Source organism: Chelonoidis abingdonii, chromosome 2, assembly GCF_003597395.2.
Source record: "Chelonoidis abingdonii isolate Lonesome George chromosome 2, CheloAbing_2.0, whole genome shotgun sequence".
NCBI classification, from domain to species: domain Eukaryota; kingdom Metazoa; phylum Chordata; order Testudines; family Testudinidae; genus Chelonoidis; species Chelonoidis abingdonii.
This window is the reverse complement of record NC_133770.1, coordinates 152693404-152714515: the sequence shown is the minus strand read 5'-3', so window position 1 is coordinate 152714515 and position 21112 is coordinate 152693404. Positions and strand designations below refer to the sequence as shown.

Genomic DNA, 21112 nt, shown 5'->3' with positions numbered 1-21112 from the left:
ACATGCAGAATCTAGGGCTTCTCAATGAAACCACTGAAAGAATATTTTTAGTTGAGGGAAAAACCTGTATATTTCTCACCTCATTCTGAGAAACTGCTGAACCATTTTTGTTGAAACTCTCCCCCCCAAAATTCAGTCTGTGGCAGACACTCAGCATGGAAAATTTCAGCCTGAAAGATTCAAATTTGACAAAGCTATAAGCATCTGAAAACAGGCTCTTATAATGGGACGTATCAGGTGACCTTAATTACATGTGCTGACACTTGTAACAATAATTGATCTAGAGACAGGCGATTGGGAACCCAGCTTCTGTTCTCTGTCGCATAATACAAGAACAAGGGACCATTCGATGAAGTGAAGATGCGGGAAACCGATAAAAGGAAAGAGTGTTTTGCACAATGCACAATTAGACTGTGGAACTCTCTGCCACCAGATGCCAAGCCTTTTGCAAGTTTGAAAAAGAGATTGGATGTTTATATGGTTGGCCAGAATATCCCGGAGTTCATGTTAAAGCTAACATGCATTTTGGGGGGAAATTAAACCTTGTGCTTCAGGAGTTAGGGGGAGACTTAAATGGGGGTCAGGTTATCCCACATCTGCTACCACAGGGTACTCAGGGCTGACGCTTCCACTAGGTGACCCTAGACGGTCACCTAGGGTGGCAGGATTTGGGGGGTGGCATTTTGCCGCCCTTGGCAGAAATTCAGTGGAGGGGGGTCCTTCCGCTCCAGGTCTTCGGCGGAAATTTGGCAGTGGGTCCTTCACTCGCTCTGGGACCCGCCGCCGAAGTGCCCCGAAGACACAGAGCGGAAGGACCCCACCGCCGAATGCTCAGAGGAGGAGCACTGCCGCCTAGGGCGGCAAAAACCCTGGTGTGGTCCTGAGGGAACTTACTTCTTCTTCTGCAGCATCTGGTGCTACCACTGTCATAGACAGGCTACTGTGCTGGCTGGATCTCAGTCTGATTCAGTTTGACTGTTCTTGTGTTCCTGTGACTTTCAAAAAGCCTTTGGCAAAGTTCATAACAAGAGGAAATCAATCAGTCATAGACTGGAGGGCTAAAGTTCTGGTATGGCTTGTAAACTGGCCAACTCACCACTGATTAATTTTCGTGATGACCGTGAGTGGCAGGTGCCACGGGGGTCTATGCTAGGTCCTGCTTAGCTCAGTATATTAGAAGGCATCTCGGCCAATTTGATCATGACAGATATAACTCGCGGTGGACCCATGCCACAGCGCCTTGATGTGACACCCATGCAGTGACGCCAGCTTGGACCAAAGCAGCTGGGAAGCAGCAAAGATGAACTGCGGGGTTCTGCTTTCTGAGCGCAGAGGCCGCCACATGCCTGTGAGCGAACAGACTGAAGCCTGAGCTGGAAACCACCAGCTGCTTCTGCGATTGTTCCCAGCTGCCTGGCTCTGAGCTGTGGTCCCCACCAGGGGCCGACCCTCAGCTCTGGTGAGTCAGAGAAGACAGTGGCTGCAGAGAGGAGGCTGGGAACCTGGAAATCACCCCCAAACCATGTATTAACTGGGCCAGGCATGGTCCCACGCAGCTGCAATGAAAGCACCTGCTGGTTGGGCTTAGGACCCGGTGTTGCCTTGCTGACGTGAACAGGAGCAGGGACTAAGTACCTCTTTAAGTCAGAGGGGAAGATACCAGGGCCCCAGGGATGGGGTGCAGGGAGCCCATGGAGGAGGCAGGGGGAGAGGAAGCTGGCCCCCAACAGAGTAGAGCCTGTGGTGGTTGCTGCCTCCTGTGTCTGGTTAGTTTCTGTGGTGAGCATCTCTGCAGAAAGCCAGGGGCGTAGGAGGAAGGAAGAGCAGCAGGGGTCGGGGGAGGGAGGGGCAGCAGGACCTTAACACTCCTTTTTAAGGTCTCTCCAGCTTTCAGAAGCTCTCACTGGCCCAGCCAGACCCCTCCGCCTCCTTCACTTAGGCTATAAAAGCCACTGTGAGAGTGCTGGCCAGCTATTCCAGCAATCGTCCGGCTCCAATGGCTTCAATACTTGTCCTCCCATTGCTCTTCACTGTGGCCACAGGTAAGAAGTGAGGGAGGGGTAGGCTTGCTTCCCATCCCCCCGCCCCCATTGCCAGGCCCCAGCCAGGAGCCAGCCAAGAGCGCCGAAGGGTTTTAGGAGCCATGCCTGCTAACAGGCAGGCGCATCTGCTTCTGGACCAGAGAGATGGGAGGGGTTTGCCAGCCAGCCAGCAGGTCAGGCCCAGTCACGCTGGTGAGAAAAATGAGTCAATCCAGAATTGTAGAACATGGACCCAGCCGGCTCCGACAGGTGCTTAGCGGCATGGAGAGCTCTGCCTGGTAACGCCAGCCTCGTGGCATGTGCTAATTTCACCAGCGCCCAGGCTGCGGGGATCAGGTGATTAGGTCAGTGTCTCCCCTTTCCTTCCAGGCAAAAAGGGAATTTTTCACCCTTAAGGCTGAAGAGAAACATGTGGACCCCAGAACATGCCAGCTCTAGGAGGCCAATAAAAGACCCCCCACCTTGTTAATTTGAAATCTCATGATTTTGGAGGCCTGACTCCTGAGTTTTAGACACTTGGGGCTGACCGCTCTGCTCGCTGATCTAGAAGAATCCACGGAGTGTGGCAACAGAGGCGGGTAGGAAGGAAAGCTGGCGAGTTGCTTTTGGATTTGCCTGCCTCTTCCTTTGGTGCCTCTGGTCTTGGCTATTATCAGAGGCAGGGTCCTGTCTGGGCTGGACCCTGGTTCTGCTCTGGTGGTCTGGTGAGTCCCATCATGTTCCTGTGGATGAGGCTCCCACAGTGCAGCTAGACCAGTTTTCTGTAGCTGTAGGGCAAGGACTGTCTCTTCGTTGTGTGTTTGTACATTGCCTGGCATAATAGGGTCCTGGTAATTCAAATACATCATCATCATAATATAATGTTCCTCCTGAGGATTTTGGGATGCTCCAGACAGCAGCAGATCCTGCTTAGCCCTTTCTTTTGGTATCTATTACTAGAAAAGCTCCGTTTTATTTTTCTTGCATGTTAATGCAAAGGCTAATGAATGGACTTCAATGGCTCAGACACAGGTTTAATACAGGAGTGGGTGGGTAAGATTCTGTGGCCTGCGTTGTGCAGGAGGTCAGACTAGATGATCATAATGGTCCCTTCTGACCTTAAAGTCTATGAGTCTACGAATGACCCACTGGGCAGACACGCGCCCCTCCCCCCGGGCATAACCCCACGGGAATCAACACAGTCACACCCAGAAAGACACTTTCTGTACTTCCCGGAGAACCTCTGATCCTGTTGCCTGCCCTTGTAGTGTCTCTTTGTATCTTGAGACATCTCATCAGCAAGATGGGGCCAGCCCTGCCCCAGTGAGACTGATGCACACTGCATGCAGAATGTATTATTATCTAGAGTTCAAGATTTACTAGGCTGAATGGCAGAAACGCTGTGGGTCTGGCCATGGGGACAGAGCATGACATACCAGATAAGGGTTGGGAGCTCACGTTCTCCTGAGGGAAGCGCCTGTGGGCCAGCTAGAGAGTGTTACAGGTCCGCAGGGTTCTGCGCACCTCACACTTCTCTCTTTGTTTGGCAGCGTTTGCCAGCCAAGATTTGGTTCCCACCCGATGTTTGCAAGGACCCAAGTTCTGGTGCCAGGATGTGGCCACGGCCGTGGAATGCCAGAGAAAGCAGTACTGCACAAGCCTCTGGGCTGACGTTCCTCTGGTGAGTGCTAGAGCCGTGTCCATCTCTCCGCCCACATTTCCTTGGGCGGATGCTGGAGCCACATCTGGCTTTCCCCAACCCATTTCCATACCGCGTCCCTTCCCCACTTGCTGCCCATGCAGGGAGCGAGGGGAGGGGAACTGACTGCAGTTGGGTGACAAAAGGTTGTGTGAGGGGGTAGCATGGAGGGGTGCTGGGTGGCTGCAGCTGAGGTTGCAGGAAACACTTATGATCCACAGGCGGGTCAACCCAGCCAGCTGCCCCCGCCTCTCTCTCTGCCCCCCTGCACCAGGGAGGAGCTGGGGCAGCTAGTGAGGCAATGGCAGGAGCCAGCCACTGCAGCAGCCCTTCCACTGCACAACCCAAGTTCTTCACCCTCTGCTTCCAACCCCACTACCCTCTCTTATCCCATCCCCCTAACTCCACCCCCTTGACTCCCACCTCCCCACCCCAGGCCAAGATAGGCAAAACTTCACTTGTGTCGGTGAGGAATGGTGTTCCAGTGGTGAAGGCACTAGCCTGCCCTGCCACAGACTCCCTGAGTGACCTTGAGCAGGTCACTTTGTCTCTCTGTGCCTCAGTTTCCCTGTCTGGAAAATGGGAGCATAGCATGGCCCTGCCTGCTGGCGGGGGTGGTTGAAAGGATAAATTTAGAGCTGTTTTTTTTTCTCCCTTGGGAAATTTCAAGTTTTCAGCAAAAATATTGAAAACCATAATATTTTGGGTTTGCAAATACTGCTGTGGTGCCTCCTGGGAGTTGTAGTTCAGGTGCCTCATGCACCCATTCTCCTCTGTGGCTGGCTGGACTACATCTCCCATGATGCATTACAGTCTCCCTTCTTATTGTGGCTGCCACCTCTCCCCGGTGCATCATGGAAGACGATGTTCAGCTGGGGAGCCCTCTATGGACCGGGCTGGAAGTGGGAGGCTGGAAGCTGGAAGCACCTGTACTACAGCTCCCATAAGATACTTCGGCATTGAAATATTTTGTTTGCTCTGTTTTTTTTTTGGCTGAACAAGTGACATTTCCCACAGGAAGTAGACGCTTTCAGGGGAGCATTTTTCCAAGTCGAAAACCCAATTTCCCACTGAAAAACAGCTTCAAGGGGAAACGTTCAACCAGCCTTAATAAATACACTGAAGTTTGTGTGGCGGTCTTTGGGGCAGGGAGCGTATCATTTTGTTCTGCGTTTGTGCAGTGCTTGGCACCGGGGTCCTGCCCCATAACCACTTTCCTGGGTGCTCCTGCAGTATGAATAATAACTAAGAATATTGATTAGGGCTAGATGAGCGACCGAGATAGATCATGACAGGGATACTGCTGCCCTGTGGTCAGAGGAGGTAACAATGGAACACTTGGCCCAACCCCTTTGAGAGCCCCTCTTGGGCTGGGTGTCCCCCGCCCCCCCATTACTGCTGCATTGGGCCCGGCCGCACTGGTCCCTGGTCCCATAGCTTCATTACAGGGCCTCTTGGTTCTCTCTGGGACAGTGGGATCAGCTGGAGGAGGAAGATGAGGCTCGGCCCCCTAACAAGAAGTGCATGCTCTGCACCCAGATTGTGGGGAAACTCAAGGACATGGTTGGCGATGACCCCGACGAGGTAAATCACCCAGTGTTGCTTGTGCTGCCTGTTGGCCAGTGGTTAGAGCAGGGGGCCTGAGGAAGTGTGTGTGGGGGATGAGGAACGGTGGGATGAGGGAGAAGATGGGGGTGGGAAGAGCAGAGGGCGTGAGGTGATGGGAGAGTGGGGAAGGAGAGGGAGAGGTGGGGAGTGGACCGTGGGATGATTCCGTGGCTGATGATGCAGTTATGGGAGAGGAAAGGGTGGGCAGAGTGCGGTGCAATAGCTCATGTGCCAGGGCTCTCGCCGCAGGATGCTATCAACAAGGCCCTGAACTCCGTGTGCAGATCTGTGGGCAGACGCCAGGCCCAGACTTGCAAATCGTTGTTGAAAAAGTACAAAGATCAGCTCACAGAGGGACTGCAGAATGGTGATGAGGCCGGAGACATCTGCACCAGCATCAGATTCTGCAAGGAGCCCCCAGGTGAGAGCGTGTAGGCTGCAGTTCATCCCCCATGGGAAACTTCGGCCCAGGCTCCTCGGGGCTTCTCCCAGAAACATTGATTGGGCTCTTCCTCTGCTGGCAATCACCCACACCCCAGGAATTGTCCCCTGCAGAATTTACCCCCTCCCGCATCTCCAGGGATCCTCTCCTCACCTTGTTCTTCCCCCATCCCCGGGACTATCCCGCTAGGGCTCAGCCGTGCCCCTGGCCTGTCTCAGAGGTGCTGCACAGAGGATGCCTAGGTCGGCCTAGAGCTGCTCTGACCCAGAAACACTTGCTTTCCCTCCAGAGTTCTCCAACTGATGCCCGCCGCTTGCCCCGAGGCCACGCCGATTCCCCAAAGCTTCTCGCTGCTGCTGATTGCGCACACCTGCGATGCACAGAACTGGCTGGCTGGAGCACAGCATAGGGCCAGCTGGGTATGTGATACCCCAAGGCAGATCCCTGGGCTGGGGGAGCGAGGTGGGGAGCGGGACTCACTGGTGCTCAGGGCATGGTGCTATAAGCCAGACCCGAAGGTGACGCTGAAGCAGCAGCCGGGGCTCCTTCAGCCCAGTGCTTCAGCCTGGCCCAGCCCTGTGAGGGCGGTGGTGTCTCCAGGACCCATGTGCTCCTTGGTCTGATGCCCTGGGCGGGGTGGCTGCACACTGGGGACCAGCAGAGCTTAAAGCAGGAGCTCCACAGCTTGTGCTAAAGAGCCACGTCTCCACAGCTGGGGCTGCCCCACGCTCAGCTCTAGGGATCGGGCCTGGAGCAGGGCCTGGAGCACACACTGACAGCCACATGTGCCCACGGGGGTGGGTGCTTAGGGGACCCGCTCACCAGTGGGTGCTCCGAATGCCACCCAGGGTTATGAGCCCCAGGCAGTGTGGGCAGCTGGGGGGTTTATGGGGGGCTAGCTCAGTTGGGGCTGTGGAGGAGACGGTGGGTAGAGCCTGGAGCTGAAGGTGGAAAGCAGGACCCCTGCTGGCTAAGCTCACAGGCTGACTGCCCCATGCTGCTGTCTCCCCCATCCAGGACCACTGCAGACCGGAGCAGACAACCGGAGGACAGTGACTCTGCCAGCCCTTGGCCATCAGCTTGGCTCTGGCATCTCTTCTGCTGGATATCGTGGGCTGGATGCTGAGCTGGTACACGGGGGCACAGCACCAGGCCATGCCGATTTGCACCAGCCCAGCATCTGACCCCCCTTTCCCCCCTGCTGCTTTTGGCTTCCTTATGAATAAAGTGCTTTGGACAACATGTGGCTGGCTTGATGCCCCTGCTGGGCAGGGAGGGTGGGCAGGCAGAAACGAGCCTTTCGGCTCCAGGGCTGCTGAGGCTGCTTGAGAAACATTTGTCCCAGCCACAATCCTGCATTTCTCTGGCCTGTTGTCTGCCTTTCCTTCCTGCCTTATCCCAGGGCAGAGCCCTGACGTCACAAGCTGGGCGTGGCTGTGGTGGCCTTGGCCCCTGCAGCTCCTTCCCCCTCGCCCCCCAGACAAGAGCAGGGTCCAGGAGCAGGAATGGGAGCGGAAGCTGTTGGCTCAGAACAAGACGCACCTGAGGACTGGTAAGCGCAGGAGGGGAAAGTGGCCACCAGTGAACCCGCCCCGTGTCCCGAGCTCACCGTGGTTAACGTGGAGGGAGATATGGGATGGGGAGGGGGAGCAAGTGAGACATGGTGACTGCAGGTATTGCCTGTTGGTCACCCGCTCCCCTGCGCAGAGGGGGCTCTCACCTCTCAGGCCAGGAGACGATCCTGTGACAATCCTTCCTCTGCTGTGCTGGCGGGGCCACATCCAGGGTGTGGACAAGGGCCCCCCTCACAGGGGTGAGCTTTGGATCTGAACCGCATCTCCCCTAGGCTGCTTCCCGCAGGGCGGATTCCCAATACCCCCTGCTTCCATCATGGGAGAGCGACCCTACATGGCTTGCGTCCTCCTCCGTCCCGGGGCCTGCCCATCGCTCCCCACCGGGGCCCACAGTGGAGGAGGGCACCACGGGCTGCATGCCCAGTAGAGGCCCTTTGCATCCCAGTCACCCACAGGTCCTTGTGCCAGGGTCCCCCTGGCCTCACACTCAGTACTTAGGGAATACCCTTGAGCTGTGCTTGGCCCAGTGGTTTGAGCATTGGCTTGCTAAACCCAGGGTTATGAGTTCAGCCCTTGAGGGGGTCACTTAGGGATCTGGGGCAAAATCAGTACTTGGTCCTGCTAGTGAAGGCAGGGGGTTGGACTCAATGACCTTTTGGGGTCCCTCCCAGCTCTATGAGATAGGTATATCCCCATATATTCCCTCTTCCCCTTGGGCACAGATGGGGCTTCCCACTGGTCACACACGGGGGCTCTCGTTTGATGGACTTGGGCTTTTATTTCAATGGCACTAGGCGTGGGGCACATGCCGATTGTCCACATCACCCATCAGTCCTCCTTCTCGTCGCCGTGGGTGATGATGTAACAGAGGGATTTGTAATCGATGTTTCCTGCCACGTCGATGGGTGTCACCGCGAACATCTGCTCCACCTGGGCAGGAGAGAGCAGGGGTGAGGACATGAGTTGTGGGCAGGGATCCCAGCGACTTCACGGGGCAGGAGCCATGAGGGAGGCTGCAGCCTGGGCACCAAAGACCTGAGCGGCTGGCGGGCACGCAGATCTGCCATGGGGGGGGGTGTAGTGCAAAGCCACACACACACACACACTTATGTTTCCCAGTGCAGCAAGGAGGGGGTTCCTGCCAACCGGTGGGGTTAAAGGCAGGGTGAGTTCCTGGGCCCAACAGATTGGGGGTGGGGGAGAGCAGGGGCCATCTCACCTCCTCCGGGGTGAACTTGTCTGCCTGGGTCAGCAGGAGTTGCTTAAACCTGCAAACAAAACAGGATGTGAGTGAGAACGCAGAGCCTTGGGTTTGTGCCCACTGCCCCTGAGTGCCCAGCTCAGCTGGGGCCAGGCAGAGACTGGGGGGCTGGGGCCTAAGGGGGAGTAGGGGCCAGCTGGGGCCAGGCAAGGGGCAGGGTGGGGATTGAAGGGGGGCAGGGGCTGGAAGGATCTGAGAGACAGGGCCTGGGGGACAGGAGCTGGGTAAGGTCTGGAAGGGGGCCAGGGTCGGGGGGGGTGATTCCAGGGGCACAGGCCCCACAGGACTAGACAGATCTGCCCACTGCACACAGAGACTTTTTTTAACCCCATATTTTCCGAGCTGGCCTCTCAGTTGCTGGGATCTGTTCAGCCCTGCCCTGCCCCCCGGACCCCCTCACTCCACATGCTGTGGCAGCCTGCTCCGCTCCTCATGGCCATTTCCCCACTGGGGCAGTGACAGTGGGGCCCAGCCAGGCCTCCTCCTGGCTCCAGCCCATGCCCAGTTTGGCCCAGGATGCCCCCAGCACCAGGGTGGCACAGAGCCGGCTCGGCTCCTGGCCTTGCCATTCACTGGAGAGGTCTCACCCTGCCCCACGAGCCATCGGACACCTGGGAATCTGGCCCTGAGAGCCCAGCCTGAAACACCCTGGGCTCTGATTTGCAACCCCCACCATTGTGGTCAGTCAGATCTTGGGGCGCGCAGCCCCCCCAAGACACCAGGTCAAGGGCCTCTCCACCTGGGCTTCCAAAAGCTGAGGCCGCAGAAGCAGGGGCTGCTCGTGTCCCTGTGGGCCTAGGGGTGTCGGGTACCCCTAGGCCTGCAACTCCCCCACACACACCCCGGCTTGGGGTGCTTTGACTCACTTGTCCTTGTTCACGTGGCCGGTTCCATTGGGGTCGAAGAGTTTGAAAGCGTTGAGGATGGATTCCTCTGGGTCGGTGCCTGGGGGGAGGGCAGGGGGGCTGGTTAGCTCAGGATGAGGCTGAGGCTCCCCAGCCACGTTCCCCCGGCTCTAGGCCCCCCCCATGCCTGCCTCGGGGCGGGGGCACAGCACTGCTTCTCTTTGCACTCTGAATCTGCAGGGCAGGACAAGCCAACGACCTTCCCTCTTCTCAGAGGTACTGGGAACCTGCATTCCCTGCCTGCGCCCTGACCGCTCTGAGGTGCCCAAAGCCACATCTCAGAGGGCAGCTGCACTCCCACCTCTATGCCCCTGCCCAGGCCCATTGCTGGGAGGACTGGGTTCCAAAGACCCCAGCAGCTAAAAGCTGAGTTAAGTGGCAGCAGGAAACTGTATGGCTTTCCCAGCATGGATCACGGTGTCTCCAAGCCCCGTGGGGCCCAGCAGCCCTCAGCCACGGCTCACACCTGGGGCCTGCGACGGGGGACCTGGCCATGCCAAGGAGGGGATGCTGGCGAAGCTATTCAGGGAATCCCCCTTTCCAGGCAGAGACCTTCGATCTCCATTTGGAACAGTCACCAGTGGGGGAGAAAGGCACCATGGCAGATCCCGCACTGCGGGTGTAGCTTGAAGTTATCTCGAGGGTGCCAAGAGCAAGCGGGCAGCAGAGCTGGGCACAGCGAGGATGCTCCAGTGGTGTGAGGGCTGGTCAGCGACACGGGAAACCTGTGCCACCCCAGTGTGACCTTGGGCAAGTCACCCAGTTGCTCTGTGCCTCAGTTTCCTCATCTGTCCCATGGGACTCATAACCCCATGTGTGTGAGGATCAATATATCATGGAGGGTGAGGCGCTCGGATGCTCCGGCGATAGGGTCAGGGACGTCCCAGAGGTCGATAGAGCCCAGGTTGAAGGGGCTCTCTCCAGCTCTCGGCCCTGGTCGGCTTTTGGCCTACTCACCATTCAGCTTCTCCCCGAAGAGTGCAAGGAAGACGGTGAAGTTGATGGGGCCCTTCCCCTCCTTCAGCATCTCATCCAGCTCCTCATCCTTCATGTTCAATTTCCCTGGTGAGGACGGGAGGCCCGGTGAGAGCCCATCTTCCCTCACTGGCCCCCTGCCTGGAGCACCGTTTGTTTTCTGGTGGCAGGAGCAGGTCTTGCCCCGTGGAGCCCCACCGCTGTACGACGGGAGGCCCGGACCCCAGCACAACCTGAGGAGGGAGGCAGCTCCAGCCAGGGGGCTGGCACATCATGCCATCGGATGACACAACCCACTCTGAGCTCCGTTCTCACCCTCTGCTACCTCTGGGCAGCACCTGACACGATGGGGGGCCCCCGATCTCCGTCAGGGTGGGTGCAGGGCCTAGCATGACAGTGGTACCCCCGATCTCCGTCGGGGTGAGTGCAGGGCCTGACACGACAGGTCCCCTTGCTCTGGGTCAGGGTGAGGGCAGGGCCCAGCACGACAGGTCCCCTTGATCTCAGTCGGGATCTATAGGCCGATCTCCATGGCAGCGTCGGTGGAGAAAGTCATCTTTGCAGAGCCCCCTTTGATAAAGACACCAGAGGGGCAGGGCCGGGATCTGAGCTGAACCCGGGCCCGTGCCTCATGCTGCTCTAGGAGGAGGCCCGCTTTGCCCCTGAGCCGGGCCCCTGAGCCCACAAGTCGATCGCTTCACTCCCCCACAATGCAGGCAAGTAGAGCTGGCCTTATCAGTGATGACGCAGGGGGAGGAAATCATGAGATGCCAAGCTCAAGTGCCCGGTGGAAAAAGCGTGCCTGCTACTTAATCAGCGGCCCTGCTGATAAGCAGCCTGCTCCCGCTGCCTGCCAAGGGGGCGGGGAGCTGGGTAGTTTTGGAGCTAGCAGCTGGCTTCCTCCATTGATTTGTAACATAAAGGACTTGTCTTGTTAGAGCGATGCCCCCGGCCCCACCCGCTCCCTGGTGGTGCAGGATCCCCCAGTAGCCCACGCCCCCATTCACAGGGGCGTTACCCACTGGCAGGATCCTCCTTTACTGTGCACCAGCCCATGGGCCTGTGGTGGTTGAGAATTCCCTGCCTTTCTCCTGCTCCGAGGGCTCCCCTCTTCCTCAGAGACAAGGGGTAGGCCCATGCTCTGGGGCGGGGGGCGGTGGGGGACATTGGCACCACAGGGCTGAGGAAGCCAGAAGAGACTTTTTTTGCTCCTGGGCTCCCAGCATAAGTGCAGGAGCTTCTCGGTTTTTCTCTGAATGAACTGAAAACTCAGACCTTTTTTTGCGTCCTGTGTCTGTGCAGCACCTGGCATCACGGGGCCATGGTTGGGGAGCTAGATGCCAGGCCAATACATGGGAATACAAAAGCAAAACTCACACAAAGCTGCCGTGCCTGAGATTAAGGACTTTCAGACCTTTTCGATTCCAAGTGATGCACCAGGCCTAGGTTTGTTCCATATGGAACTAGGGAACTCACTTCTGCCAGAGATCGGGACAGCAGAGAACTTCCACTGCCTTCCCACCAGAGGGCAAGCCACTTAAGTGAGAGGGGGTGGGATAGATAGATAGATAGAGGGGGTGGATGGGGATAGATAGATGTTGATGTCCTGACAGGTTTGTCATTCTTTGGGCAACTCTCTGGTCTGTGTTTGAAGCCTACAGCGAGCTCCAGGCCCGGGGGGGTTGCTGAGGCCTGGCATTTCACAATGATGATTACCGGGGATAGCTTTGGTGCCTGCCCCTGGCCAAGGTGCACTGGGAGGGTAAGGGGCGAGGTGCTCACTCACCAAGCTGGGAATAGGTCTCCTTCAGGTCTGATTTTGTAATAATGCCGTCACGGTTCTGGTCGATGCAGCTGAATGCCTGGGAACAGAATGAGACTCTGAGCCCTGGGGCCTGGGCCTACTTGCAGCCCTCGGCACCAGCCCTCTCACTCTCCCATTAGGGCAGAACCTCCCTCCAGCTGGCATCTTCCCCTCTCCCTAGCCATGCCTAGCTCCAGCCCAGCTTGCCATGGCTAAGACCATAGGTCACATTATTCCCTGCAGCCCCAGCGTGGCTGACTTGCGAGTGTCATGATATTTGGCATTTCCCCCTTCAAGCTCCAGCTCCTGGAGTCAGGTGATTTGGGGAGAATCTCGGCTTTGGTTCCAAACAAGTACCTTGTGGTTGGGGAAAAGAGCTAAAAACGTGACCGCGAGAGGCTCAGAAACCAGCCAGCCAATGCAAAGTGTGGTGTATTGCAAACTGTGTGAAAAGTCTGAGCTGTCACTGTGACGAACTGGGACTGTTCTTACTGTAGTCTTTGAATGCTGAGTAGGGGGTGTTGGCCTGGGAGGACGGTCTGCATTGGGGGATGGGAGACTGGCTGGAGGGAAGATGCCTGAGCACGTGTGAGAACCCAGGAAGGGGTTAGAGGCCAGGTGACACCTCTGCCCGGAAAGCTGAACAAAGGCTGGGCGGGGGGTGGAGGAAGAGACATTGGGGGGGAGAGGGATTTCAGGAGCTGGCTGGGGAATGGAGGGAAGGACAGACAGGGCTCTGACCCCCCAATGGGGCTGTGGTGCTCCTGGGACCCCAAAATGGACTTAATTGGGGAGGAACCTGTTGTCTGTGCCTGCAAAACCTGTTTTTGACTGTGTTCCTGTCATCTAAATAAACCTTCTGCTTTACTGGCTGGCTGAGAGTCATGGTGAATCACAGGAAGACAGGGGTGCAGGGCCCTGACTCCCCCACACTCCGTGACAGTCATGTTAAATTATAAGGGGATTCTTGGTCCTGCTTGCAGGCTTGGGGGGCTCTGCAGGGTAGCTGGAAATCTGGGTCCTGTGCAGTTAGTCTACCTAGAGAAAGATGGGGTGAGTTGGGCCTTGCTGCCACAGGGAGCAACCTGTTTTGTCTCTCTCTGATTTTGGTTCTTTTGTGTTAAGTTTCTGGATTCTAAGACATAAAGTCGTGTTATGCTGCAGCCTTCCTGCAAGATGGATGATGCTCAGGTTCTAGCTCGCTGTGTGTGTGCTATGACTACTTGGGGGAGCTAGTGCTGAATATTCCCCCCTCTCTCTTTGCGAAGGCCATGGCCCTGACCCTGCTCTCACCATCGGCCATATCCCTGTGTGGGCACCATGTGCATTGCCCAGGCTCCCTGGCGTGCTGGCATTCACATGCAGTGGGCCATGGCACCCTCACCTCCTTGAACTCCTGGATCTGAGACTGCTCGAACATGGAGAACACGTTGGAGGAGCCCCTCTGGGCGCGCTTGGCAGCAGCTTTGCTTCGGGTCCCAGCTTTCCGGCTGGCCTGCAGGGGAAAAAGCCAATCAGAGTGCAGGGAGTCCTGCTGTCTCTGGCAGAGCCAATCAAAGCACAGGGAATCCTGCAGTCCCCAGCAGAGCCAGTGAGAGAGCAGGGAATCCTGCTGTCTCTGGCAGAGCCAATGAGAGCACAAGGAAGCCTGTTGTCCCTGGCAGAGCCCATCAGAGCACAGGGAATTCTTACTTAGCCCAGCAGAGCCAATCAGCGAGGAGCTCTGTGCCACATGCCAGCCCCAGTGAGGAGCCCTGTGATGTGTGCCAGTGGGCACAAGCGGCAAAAGGGGAGTCCCTTGCTGGCACAAAAGGTGCCTCCCTCTCCGGTGCCTGGTTATCAGTGTGAATCAAGCAAACAGTTTTAAATCACTGATAACCCCCAGCATGTTCCAACTCCCCTCAAACCTCTCAGGGGGCAATGGGGCAGGGGGAAGGGGCTCTCTAGGGCAGGTATCTGCACGGGGGTGGGTGGGGTGGGTCAGCTGCTAGTGGGGGAAGGGCTCTGGGTCTGCGAGTGGGCGAGAGCTGGAGGGAGGCAGGGAAAGGTCACCAGTAATCTCAGGGATGCTGAGTTCTTCCCTTCCCTGCTTTCTTTGGCTGCATGTTTCCCATGGGGGCTGTATGCTCTGGGCCAGGGGTTGGCAATGGGGCTGGTGGGGGGAGCTGGTGCTGACAATGGGGCTCTAAGGGCACAGCAGTGAGGTTTTGGGGTCTGCTGGCAGTGCTAGGGCTGGGGGGCACTGACAATGGGTATCTAGGGGCTGGCAATGGGGCTCTGGCATGGCCCGGGCCAGTCCCCCCAAGTTAGTGCCCTGCTGCATGTTGAGGAGCTGCTCCTTGCCCCAGGACGTGGGGGGCTGGAGCCATTCTGGGGGCGGGGGGCGCTCTCAGCACAGGCCCTAGCTCTCCCTCGCCCCAGGATGTGGGGGGCTGGAGCCGTTCTGGGGGGGCGCTCTCAGCACAGTGCTCCTGCCCACAGGAGCGGGTCCGACGGCTCCCACTCAGAACAGCCCTGTCCAGGAGTTGGATGCTGGTTCCAGTGAGGGGCTGGGGAGTGGGGGGGACTCACCATCCTGCTATGTCAGCTCCGCAGCTACTCCACAGCGAGTCAGTGGCTGAGCTCCACTATATACTGCTGCTTATCACCTAGGTAGCTAAATTAGGAGCAGAACAGGAGGAGAGCGCCAAACTTGGCAGTCCCGGCGCAGAGCCGGCTGGGGTGATAAGGACTGGATGACAGCGACATTCCAGCAGGATGGACCCCAGGAGCCGGCTTGAGCTCTATGGAAGGGGTCCCCAGGCGGCCGCAGAGCAGCCGGGGTCCTTATGCTGGTCACATCCCGGGATTTCCCTTCCTCGGGAATTTCTCACCACTCAAAATTCGGTTTGGCTCCGAATCGGAACAAAACAAAGTTGAATGTTCCAGCGAAACACAGTTTTCGAAACCCAGCTTGTGGTTCGGGTCGACTGGCCTGTTCTAGGGTGGGGGCTGCAGCCACTCGCCCGGACCCCCGCCAGACTGCTTAAACTGTGGCGTTCTGTTATTGACACCGGCCCAACCAATACAATACAGCTGGAAACGAAAAGGAACCGGCTGATCCAATCGGGACAAGATGGAACCTTCTTGAAATGCTTCGTTCACATTGAGTAAACAGCCAGGCCAGGGAGGCAGGGCGGCCTAGTGCTTACAGCACAGCGCCAGGAGGTGAGGTCAAACCCTGGCTTCGAGCTAGTCGTGTGCAGCCACATTTCAAAACACCGGTGCCCCAGGTTCTGGGTTCCCCGCCTGGCGTGCCCAAGTATGGAGGCCACCCCTTACAAAAACGTTGCCCCAAGCCAGGCTGCTGGGAGGTCTGTGCGGAAAACCCTTGGGAAACTGAGGCAGGAAGGAAGCGGTCTGAAAGTCAGCAGGGATGGTTCTGATTTACAGGGCACTCCATGGAGACCCAGCCTGGAGAGAGGCTCCTGCCTTGTGCCTGGCCTCCAGCTCCTGCTGTGAAGGTTGCTGAGGAAAGGAATGCTTTGGCCTCCCTCAGTCCCCAGCACCGAGGGCATGCTCCGCTGGGTTCACCTGTTGCAGCACTGGCATGCAGGCTTCCCTACCATCGCCCACCCTGGCCTTCCCCAGTGAGCCGGAGAGAGCCAGCCATCACGTGGGCTTTGGGCTTGGAGCTAGCGAGGTTCATCTGGGCTTATGGCATATCGGTTGCAGCACCACTGGTCTCTGTTAGCCAATATTATAAAACAAGCCAGAGCACTTGTGCTAGACTACGACCCCAGAACTCCCAGTGTGCTTTGGTCCTGAGGCTAAAGATCCATCCGTGTCTCCTCTACTCAGGTCAAGTTTTGGCGCGGCAACGTCTGAGCAGTGCCCCTGTAATGTTTGCTCCTCGGGAGGTCCCTTGATTTGCAAGAAGCAGGATGTAGGTTCTGTGCAGGATTGCCGGATGCGAGCTGCGGGCCAGGAAATATTATTTGAGCTTGATGGTTTCTTGTCGTTTGGGGCGGTATTAGTTCTGGTTAGCCCAGATAACTCTATAGCCTGAAAAAATAACTCAGAAGGCAGCTCAGGAAAAAGGAGTGTGGGGCATTCCTTTTCTCCCTGTCCTAAACAAGGGGTGTATAAATCTGAGTCGAATTAAGCTCACACGTTGCAGCTGACACAGCCTGAAGACTGCTGCAAGAACAGCTTCCCAGCACTGGGGAAACAACGAACCCTTTCTCGTTGGGGCTGATTCCTCTATGGGCAATCAAACCCATCCAGCGAAGTCATCTGCTGTCTTATCAGTGAAACAGCTGACCCAACTGGCTCTCAACCCCCCAGCACCGCAACTGGCTCCCACATCCAGCAGCCCCTCCTATGACCTGGCAGGCCCTGCACCACGATATTGTCCCAACCTCGGTTCCGGGGCTAATGCATTAAAGACCAGTGAGGTCTCTGATCCCGCCAGACCCAGTCGAGACTCCAGGCTTACCACATCCAGTCCCCGTTTGGATGACAGATATTAACCATTAGCTAGAGGGTTCATTATCCCACGAGTATGCTAATGGGGAAGCCTGGCCCTGCAGCCAGGACCCAGGGTCAGATCCAGCGCTGAGGAGCCCCAGCTAAGACGTGGAGGGAGTGTGACGAAGTGGGAATGTTCATGCTGTGTTATGTGAATGCTGAGTGGGGAGTATTGACCTGGGAAGGTTGCAGGGGAATTGTGCTGGGACTGCCTGCCTTGGGGAAGGGAGCATACCTGAGCATGTAACCTGAGAACCCAGGAGGGGGGTTGGAGGCCGGGGAACACCTCTGCCTGGGAAACTGGACAAAGGCTGAGGGAGGAGCCGGGGGGAGGCTGAGTGAGAGGCTGGAGGGAGTGTCAGTTTGAAGCTGGCTGGGAAATGGAGAGGGGTTCCCCAACGGGGCATGGGCTTCCCAATGGGGCTGTGGCCTCCCTGAGGGCCCCAGATGGACCTAACTAAAGGGGGTCCTGATGTCTGTACCAACAAGACCTGTTTTGGACTGTGTTCCTGTCATCTAAATAAACCTGCTTTTTTACTGGCTGGCTGAGAGTCATGTCTGACTGCGAAGTGGGGGTGCAGGACCCTCTGGCTTCCCCAGGACTCCGCCTGGGCGGGCTCACTGTGGGAAGCGCACTGAGAAGCATATGCTGAATGCTCCAAGGAGAGACCCAGGAGGTGAAGCCGTGTGAGCTGCTTGCCCTGAAGACAGTCTGCTCTGAGGGAGAGGAGGCTCCCCAAAGTCCTGACTGGCTTTGTGGGGAGCAGTTCCAGAGCATCACCCACGGACTCTGTGACAGGGAGCAGAGCTGAATTCTGGGCTCTGGCTCCCAGTATGACATCAGACCAGCCCCAGAGACCCCTCTAACATATGGGGGCCACCTAAGGGCCACTCCACAGCCCAGAAGACCTGGGGTGCAGAGTGCTCCAGCCACACCCCCTCCTATGCCAGCGCAGCCCCCCAGGGGGCTCTGTGCAGCACAGTGTCTACTGCAGCTCCCCATGCTGGGGGAGTCCCCCGGGGCCAGCTCCAGTGAAGTGGAGAAGGATACAGGCCTGTGGTTTGCTCTCAGAGACTAGAGACAGCTCCACACTGCCCACGTAGGATTCCTGGCCAGCTTTTCCCTGGGGAGCTGCTGCTGTGGGGATATTTATCCCTTGTGCACACAGGGCTGGAGATGTTCGGCCTGAGACCCTACATGGGATAAGCCTCAACTCTCTCTGTCAAGCCTCACGGCATCTTCACTCTCCCCCTAGAAAAGCCACCCAAGGCCGAGCTAACATCACTTCTGAAGTACATCCCCCCACCCGGTATCCACCGCCACTCCGACTCCCCTGGGCCAGAAACCCTTTGGCCACGCAGCTCTGAAGTGACCGAGCCACTGCTGGCTGGCTATACTACAGCTGGATGAAGAAAGGGGTCGTCCCCTATCCTTACAACTGAGGAACCAGCATCTCCCTCCCCTGGCCCATGTGCTGAGTTGATGGGTCAGAACCAGGCACTGACCCCTGGCTCAATTGCACCAAACTCCGCTTTGGCCTCCAAGCCCTGCTGGTCAAAGGGGAACGCTCTAACTGACCATACCTGCACCGGGCAGCAGCAGGAGGGGCAAGAGGCTCTGCGGCAACTGGAAAGCAGCTGAAAGGGCGGAAGGGGAGTCGGCTGGGATTTTACCCACTTCCCCCATGCCAGCACATGCAGGCAGTGGGGAGACAGGAGCCCTCCACATCTCATGCCAAGCGCTGAGCAACTAAGATCTAGACAAAGGTCATTCCAGAAAGGCCCACAACCTCCTGTCAGTGATATCCATCCCCAAGCACTGGGAAGCTGGAGGAGTGAGGCGGGCAGGATGCCTGGCCGCTTCTCCAAAGGGTTGAAAGCTTTCCCTGTTGAACTCCATTTCCCAAAGCTGCAGCTCCCAGATTCTGACAGACCCCCTGTGATGGAGTAGGGACTGTCTGTGTGGGGAATGGGAGAGCAGGGGAGGACTTTAGGGGATGGACTATACCGGAGCCTGTAACCTGAGCTAGGTAAGGGAGGGGAAAGGTCAACACCTTTGCCCAGGAAGGAAGACAAAGGAAGGGGCTGGCAGGAGGGAAGTAGTTTTTCAGTTTAGGTTTGGGGCTGTGTGGGCGGAATTCAGGGTATCCTAAGCTGGGATCCAAGCACCCTGAAATCCCAGAAGGACTCGATTGATGGGTCCTGACTGTGCCTGCAAGCTCTGCTTTAACCTGCGTTCCTGTTGTCCAATAAACCTTCTGTTTTACTGGCTGGCTAAGAGTCACTGTGAGTCCCAGGAAGAGGGGTGCAGGGCCAGACTCCCCCACACTCCATGACACTCCCGCCCCCGTCGACCTTCCCCACCATCACTTTTTTCAGCCCACCAGAAACTTCTCCAAAGTTGGAGAAGTACTGAAACGTTGGAGAGCGGGAAACACCAAACAAAACACTCCATACTAAAATTCCAGTCATGACAGCTTTTTTTGGATGCAATTACAAGTTTGGTTGATAAAGGTACTAATGTTGAGGTAACATACTTAGACTACCACGGTAAGGTATCTGACTGGGTACCGCACGACATTTTGATTACAAAACTAGAACAATATAAAATTAACGTGGCACACATGACATGGATAAAAAGCCGGCTAACTGAGAGGTCTCGAAATGTAATTGTAAATGGGGAATCAGCATCAAACAGGTGTGTTTCTAGTGGGGTCAGTTCTTGGTCCTATGCTATTGAACATTTTTATTAATGGCCTGGAAGAAAACAAAATCATCGCGGATGAAGTTTGCAGCGGACACGAAAATTTGGGAACATGGTAAATAACGAAGAGGACAAGTCACTGATACAGAGCGATCTGGATCACTTGGAAAGCTGGGTGCAAGGAAACAATATGCATTGTCATACGGCTAAAGGTAAATGTGTGCATCTAGGAACAAAGACTGTAGGCCATATTTACAGGATAGGTGACTGTATCCTGGGAAGCAGAGACCCTGAAAAAGATTTGGGGAGCATGATGGATAATCAGCAGAACAGGAGCACCCCAAACGATGCTGTGGCCAAAAGAGCTAATACAATCCTGGGCTGCATAAATGGGAATCTCGTGTTGGAGCAGAGCAGTTATTTCAACTCTGTGTTTGGCACTGGTGCGACCACTGCTGGAATCCGGTGCCCAGTTCTGGTGCCCACAATTCAAAAAAGAGGTTGATAAATTGGAGAGGGGCCAGAAAAGAGCCACAAGAATGATTCAAGGATTAGAAAACCTGCCTTATAGCAAGAGACTCAAGGATCTCCGTCTATTTAGCTTAACAAAGGGACAGCAAAGGGGGGACTTGGTCACAGTCTGTCAGTACCGACGTGGGGGACAAATATTTAATACTGGGCTCTTCAGTCTAGCAGAGGAAGGTCTAACATGATCCAAATGGCTGAAAGTCGAAGACAGACAAATTCAGACTGCAAATAAGGTGTAAACTTTTGACACTGAGGGTAATTCACCACTGGAACAATTTACCAAGCGTCGCGGTAGATTATCCGTAATTAAATTTTCAAATGAAGATGCTAGATTTCTAACAGATCTGCTCTAGGAATGACTGTGGGGCAGGTTTTTGGCCTGTGCTCTACAAGAGATCAGATCAGAGGATCACATTGGTCCCTTCTGGCCTTCAACACTAACAGGAACAACAGACATCTAGATTTCTGAAAACATCATGCTTTGTGAAAACCAAACGGCAAGAAAAAAATCCCGATTCGGAGTCAGATTTCCTTGCAAACTTTTTCTGCCAACAATTCCAAAGGAAACATTGTTTGTTTGAAATTTTTTGCAGGAAAATTTGGAAATGAAAGCTGGATTTGAATCAGGATTTGGGGGCTTTTTTGACCCTCTCTAATGGGGAGGATAAAGGACGCTCCTGTTTCCTGATCCCCAAATATCATCCTCTTGTTGCTGCCAGGAACAACCAGGCTGCGTAGGAAATACTGATGTCCGGGCAGCTCTGATAGCTTGGGGATGTGACGCAGACAGTGCCAGGAGTACACTGACACAGGGGGAAAGCAAGGGCCTGGGACCTGTCAGGACAGTCCTCTCTAGGGCCAGGAGCTTCAGAAGAGCCAGAGATCAGAGGGCAACTGCTGGCCTCTTCCAGACCTGGCTTGTGTCCTACAGCTGGCTCCTACATGACCAGTTCTGGCATTAGGAAGCATAGCTCTGTGTATATTACCTACCACAGACAGCACTTCCAATACGATGCCCCTCGGAGCCCCGCAGAGGGGTAGATCGTGCTATTCACAAAGACTGTCTGGACGCTACATGCATC

At 56.1% G+C, this 21112-nt stretch overlaps 2 protein-coding genes across 2 annotated transcripts; one reads left to right on the top strand and one right to left on the bottom strand.

Moving 5' to 3' along the window:
• The first annotated feature begins 1884 nt into the window (after positions 1-1884).
• LOC116815254 (antimicrobial peptide NK-lysin-like) lies at positions 1885-7012 on the top strand. Its single transcript, XM_032763441.2, has 6 exons — positions 1885-2042; positions 3572-3702; positions 5194-5304; positions 5578-5749; positions 6060-6189; positions 6788-7012. Exons 1-5 carry the CDS (start codon positions 1997-1999, stop codon positions 6071-6073), a joined length of 474 nt encoding a protein of 157 aa, XP_032619332.1. The 5' UTR covers positions 1885-1996; the 3' UTR covers positions 6074-6189; positions 6788-7012.
• A 1090-nt stretch (positions 7013-8102) lies between these two features.
• Positions 8103-14960, bottom strand: MYL7 (myosin light chain 7). The gene is made up of 7 exons (XM_032763169.2): positions 14861-14960; positions 13674-13784; positions 12272-12347; positions 10468-10572; positions 9472-9550; positions 8564-8612; positions 8103-8274 (listed from the first exon to the last, which is right to left on the bottom strand). The coding sequence occupies exons 1-7, from the start codon at positions 14861-14863 to the stop codon at positions 8173-8175; spliced, it is 525 nt and encodes a 174-aa protein (XP_032619060.1). The 5' UTR covers positions 14864-14960; the 3' UTR covers positions 8103-8172.
• Positions 14961-21112: the final 6152 nt, after the last annotated feature.

Excerpts from the sequence above, each read along its gene's own strand:
- LOC116815254 (XM_032763441.2), top strand. The coding sequence starts at position 1,997 with ATGGCTTCAATACTTGTCCTCCCATTGCTCTTCACTGTGGCCACAG. Across the intron at positions 2,043-3,571 it reads GCTCTTCACTGTGGCCACAG|CGTTTGCCAGCCAAGATTTG; the intron begins GTAAGAAGTGAG and ends TTTGTTTGGCAG. Across the intron at positions 5,305-5,577 it reads TTGGCGATGACCCCGACGAG|GATGCTATCAACAAGGCCCT; the intron begins GTAAATCACCCA and ends CTCTCGCCGCAG.
- MYL7 (XM_032763169.2), bottom strand. Across the intron at positions 12,348-13,673 it reads AGATCCAGGAGTTCAAGGAG|GCATTCAGCTGCATCGACCA; the intron begins GTGAGGGTGCCA and ends TTCTGTTCCCAG. Across the intron at positions 8,275-8,563 it reads ACAAGTTCACCCCGGAGGAG|GTGGAGCAGATGTTCGCGGT; the intron begins GTGAGATGGCCC and ends TCTCCTGCCCAG.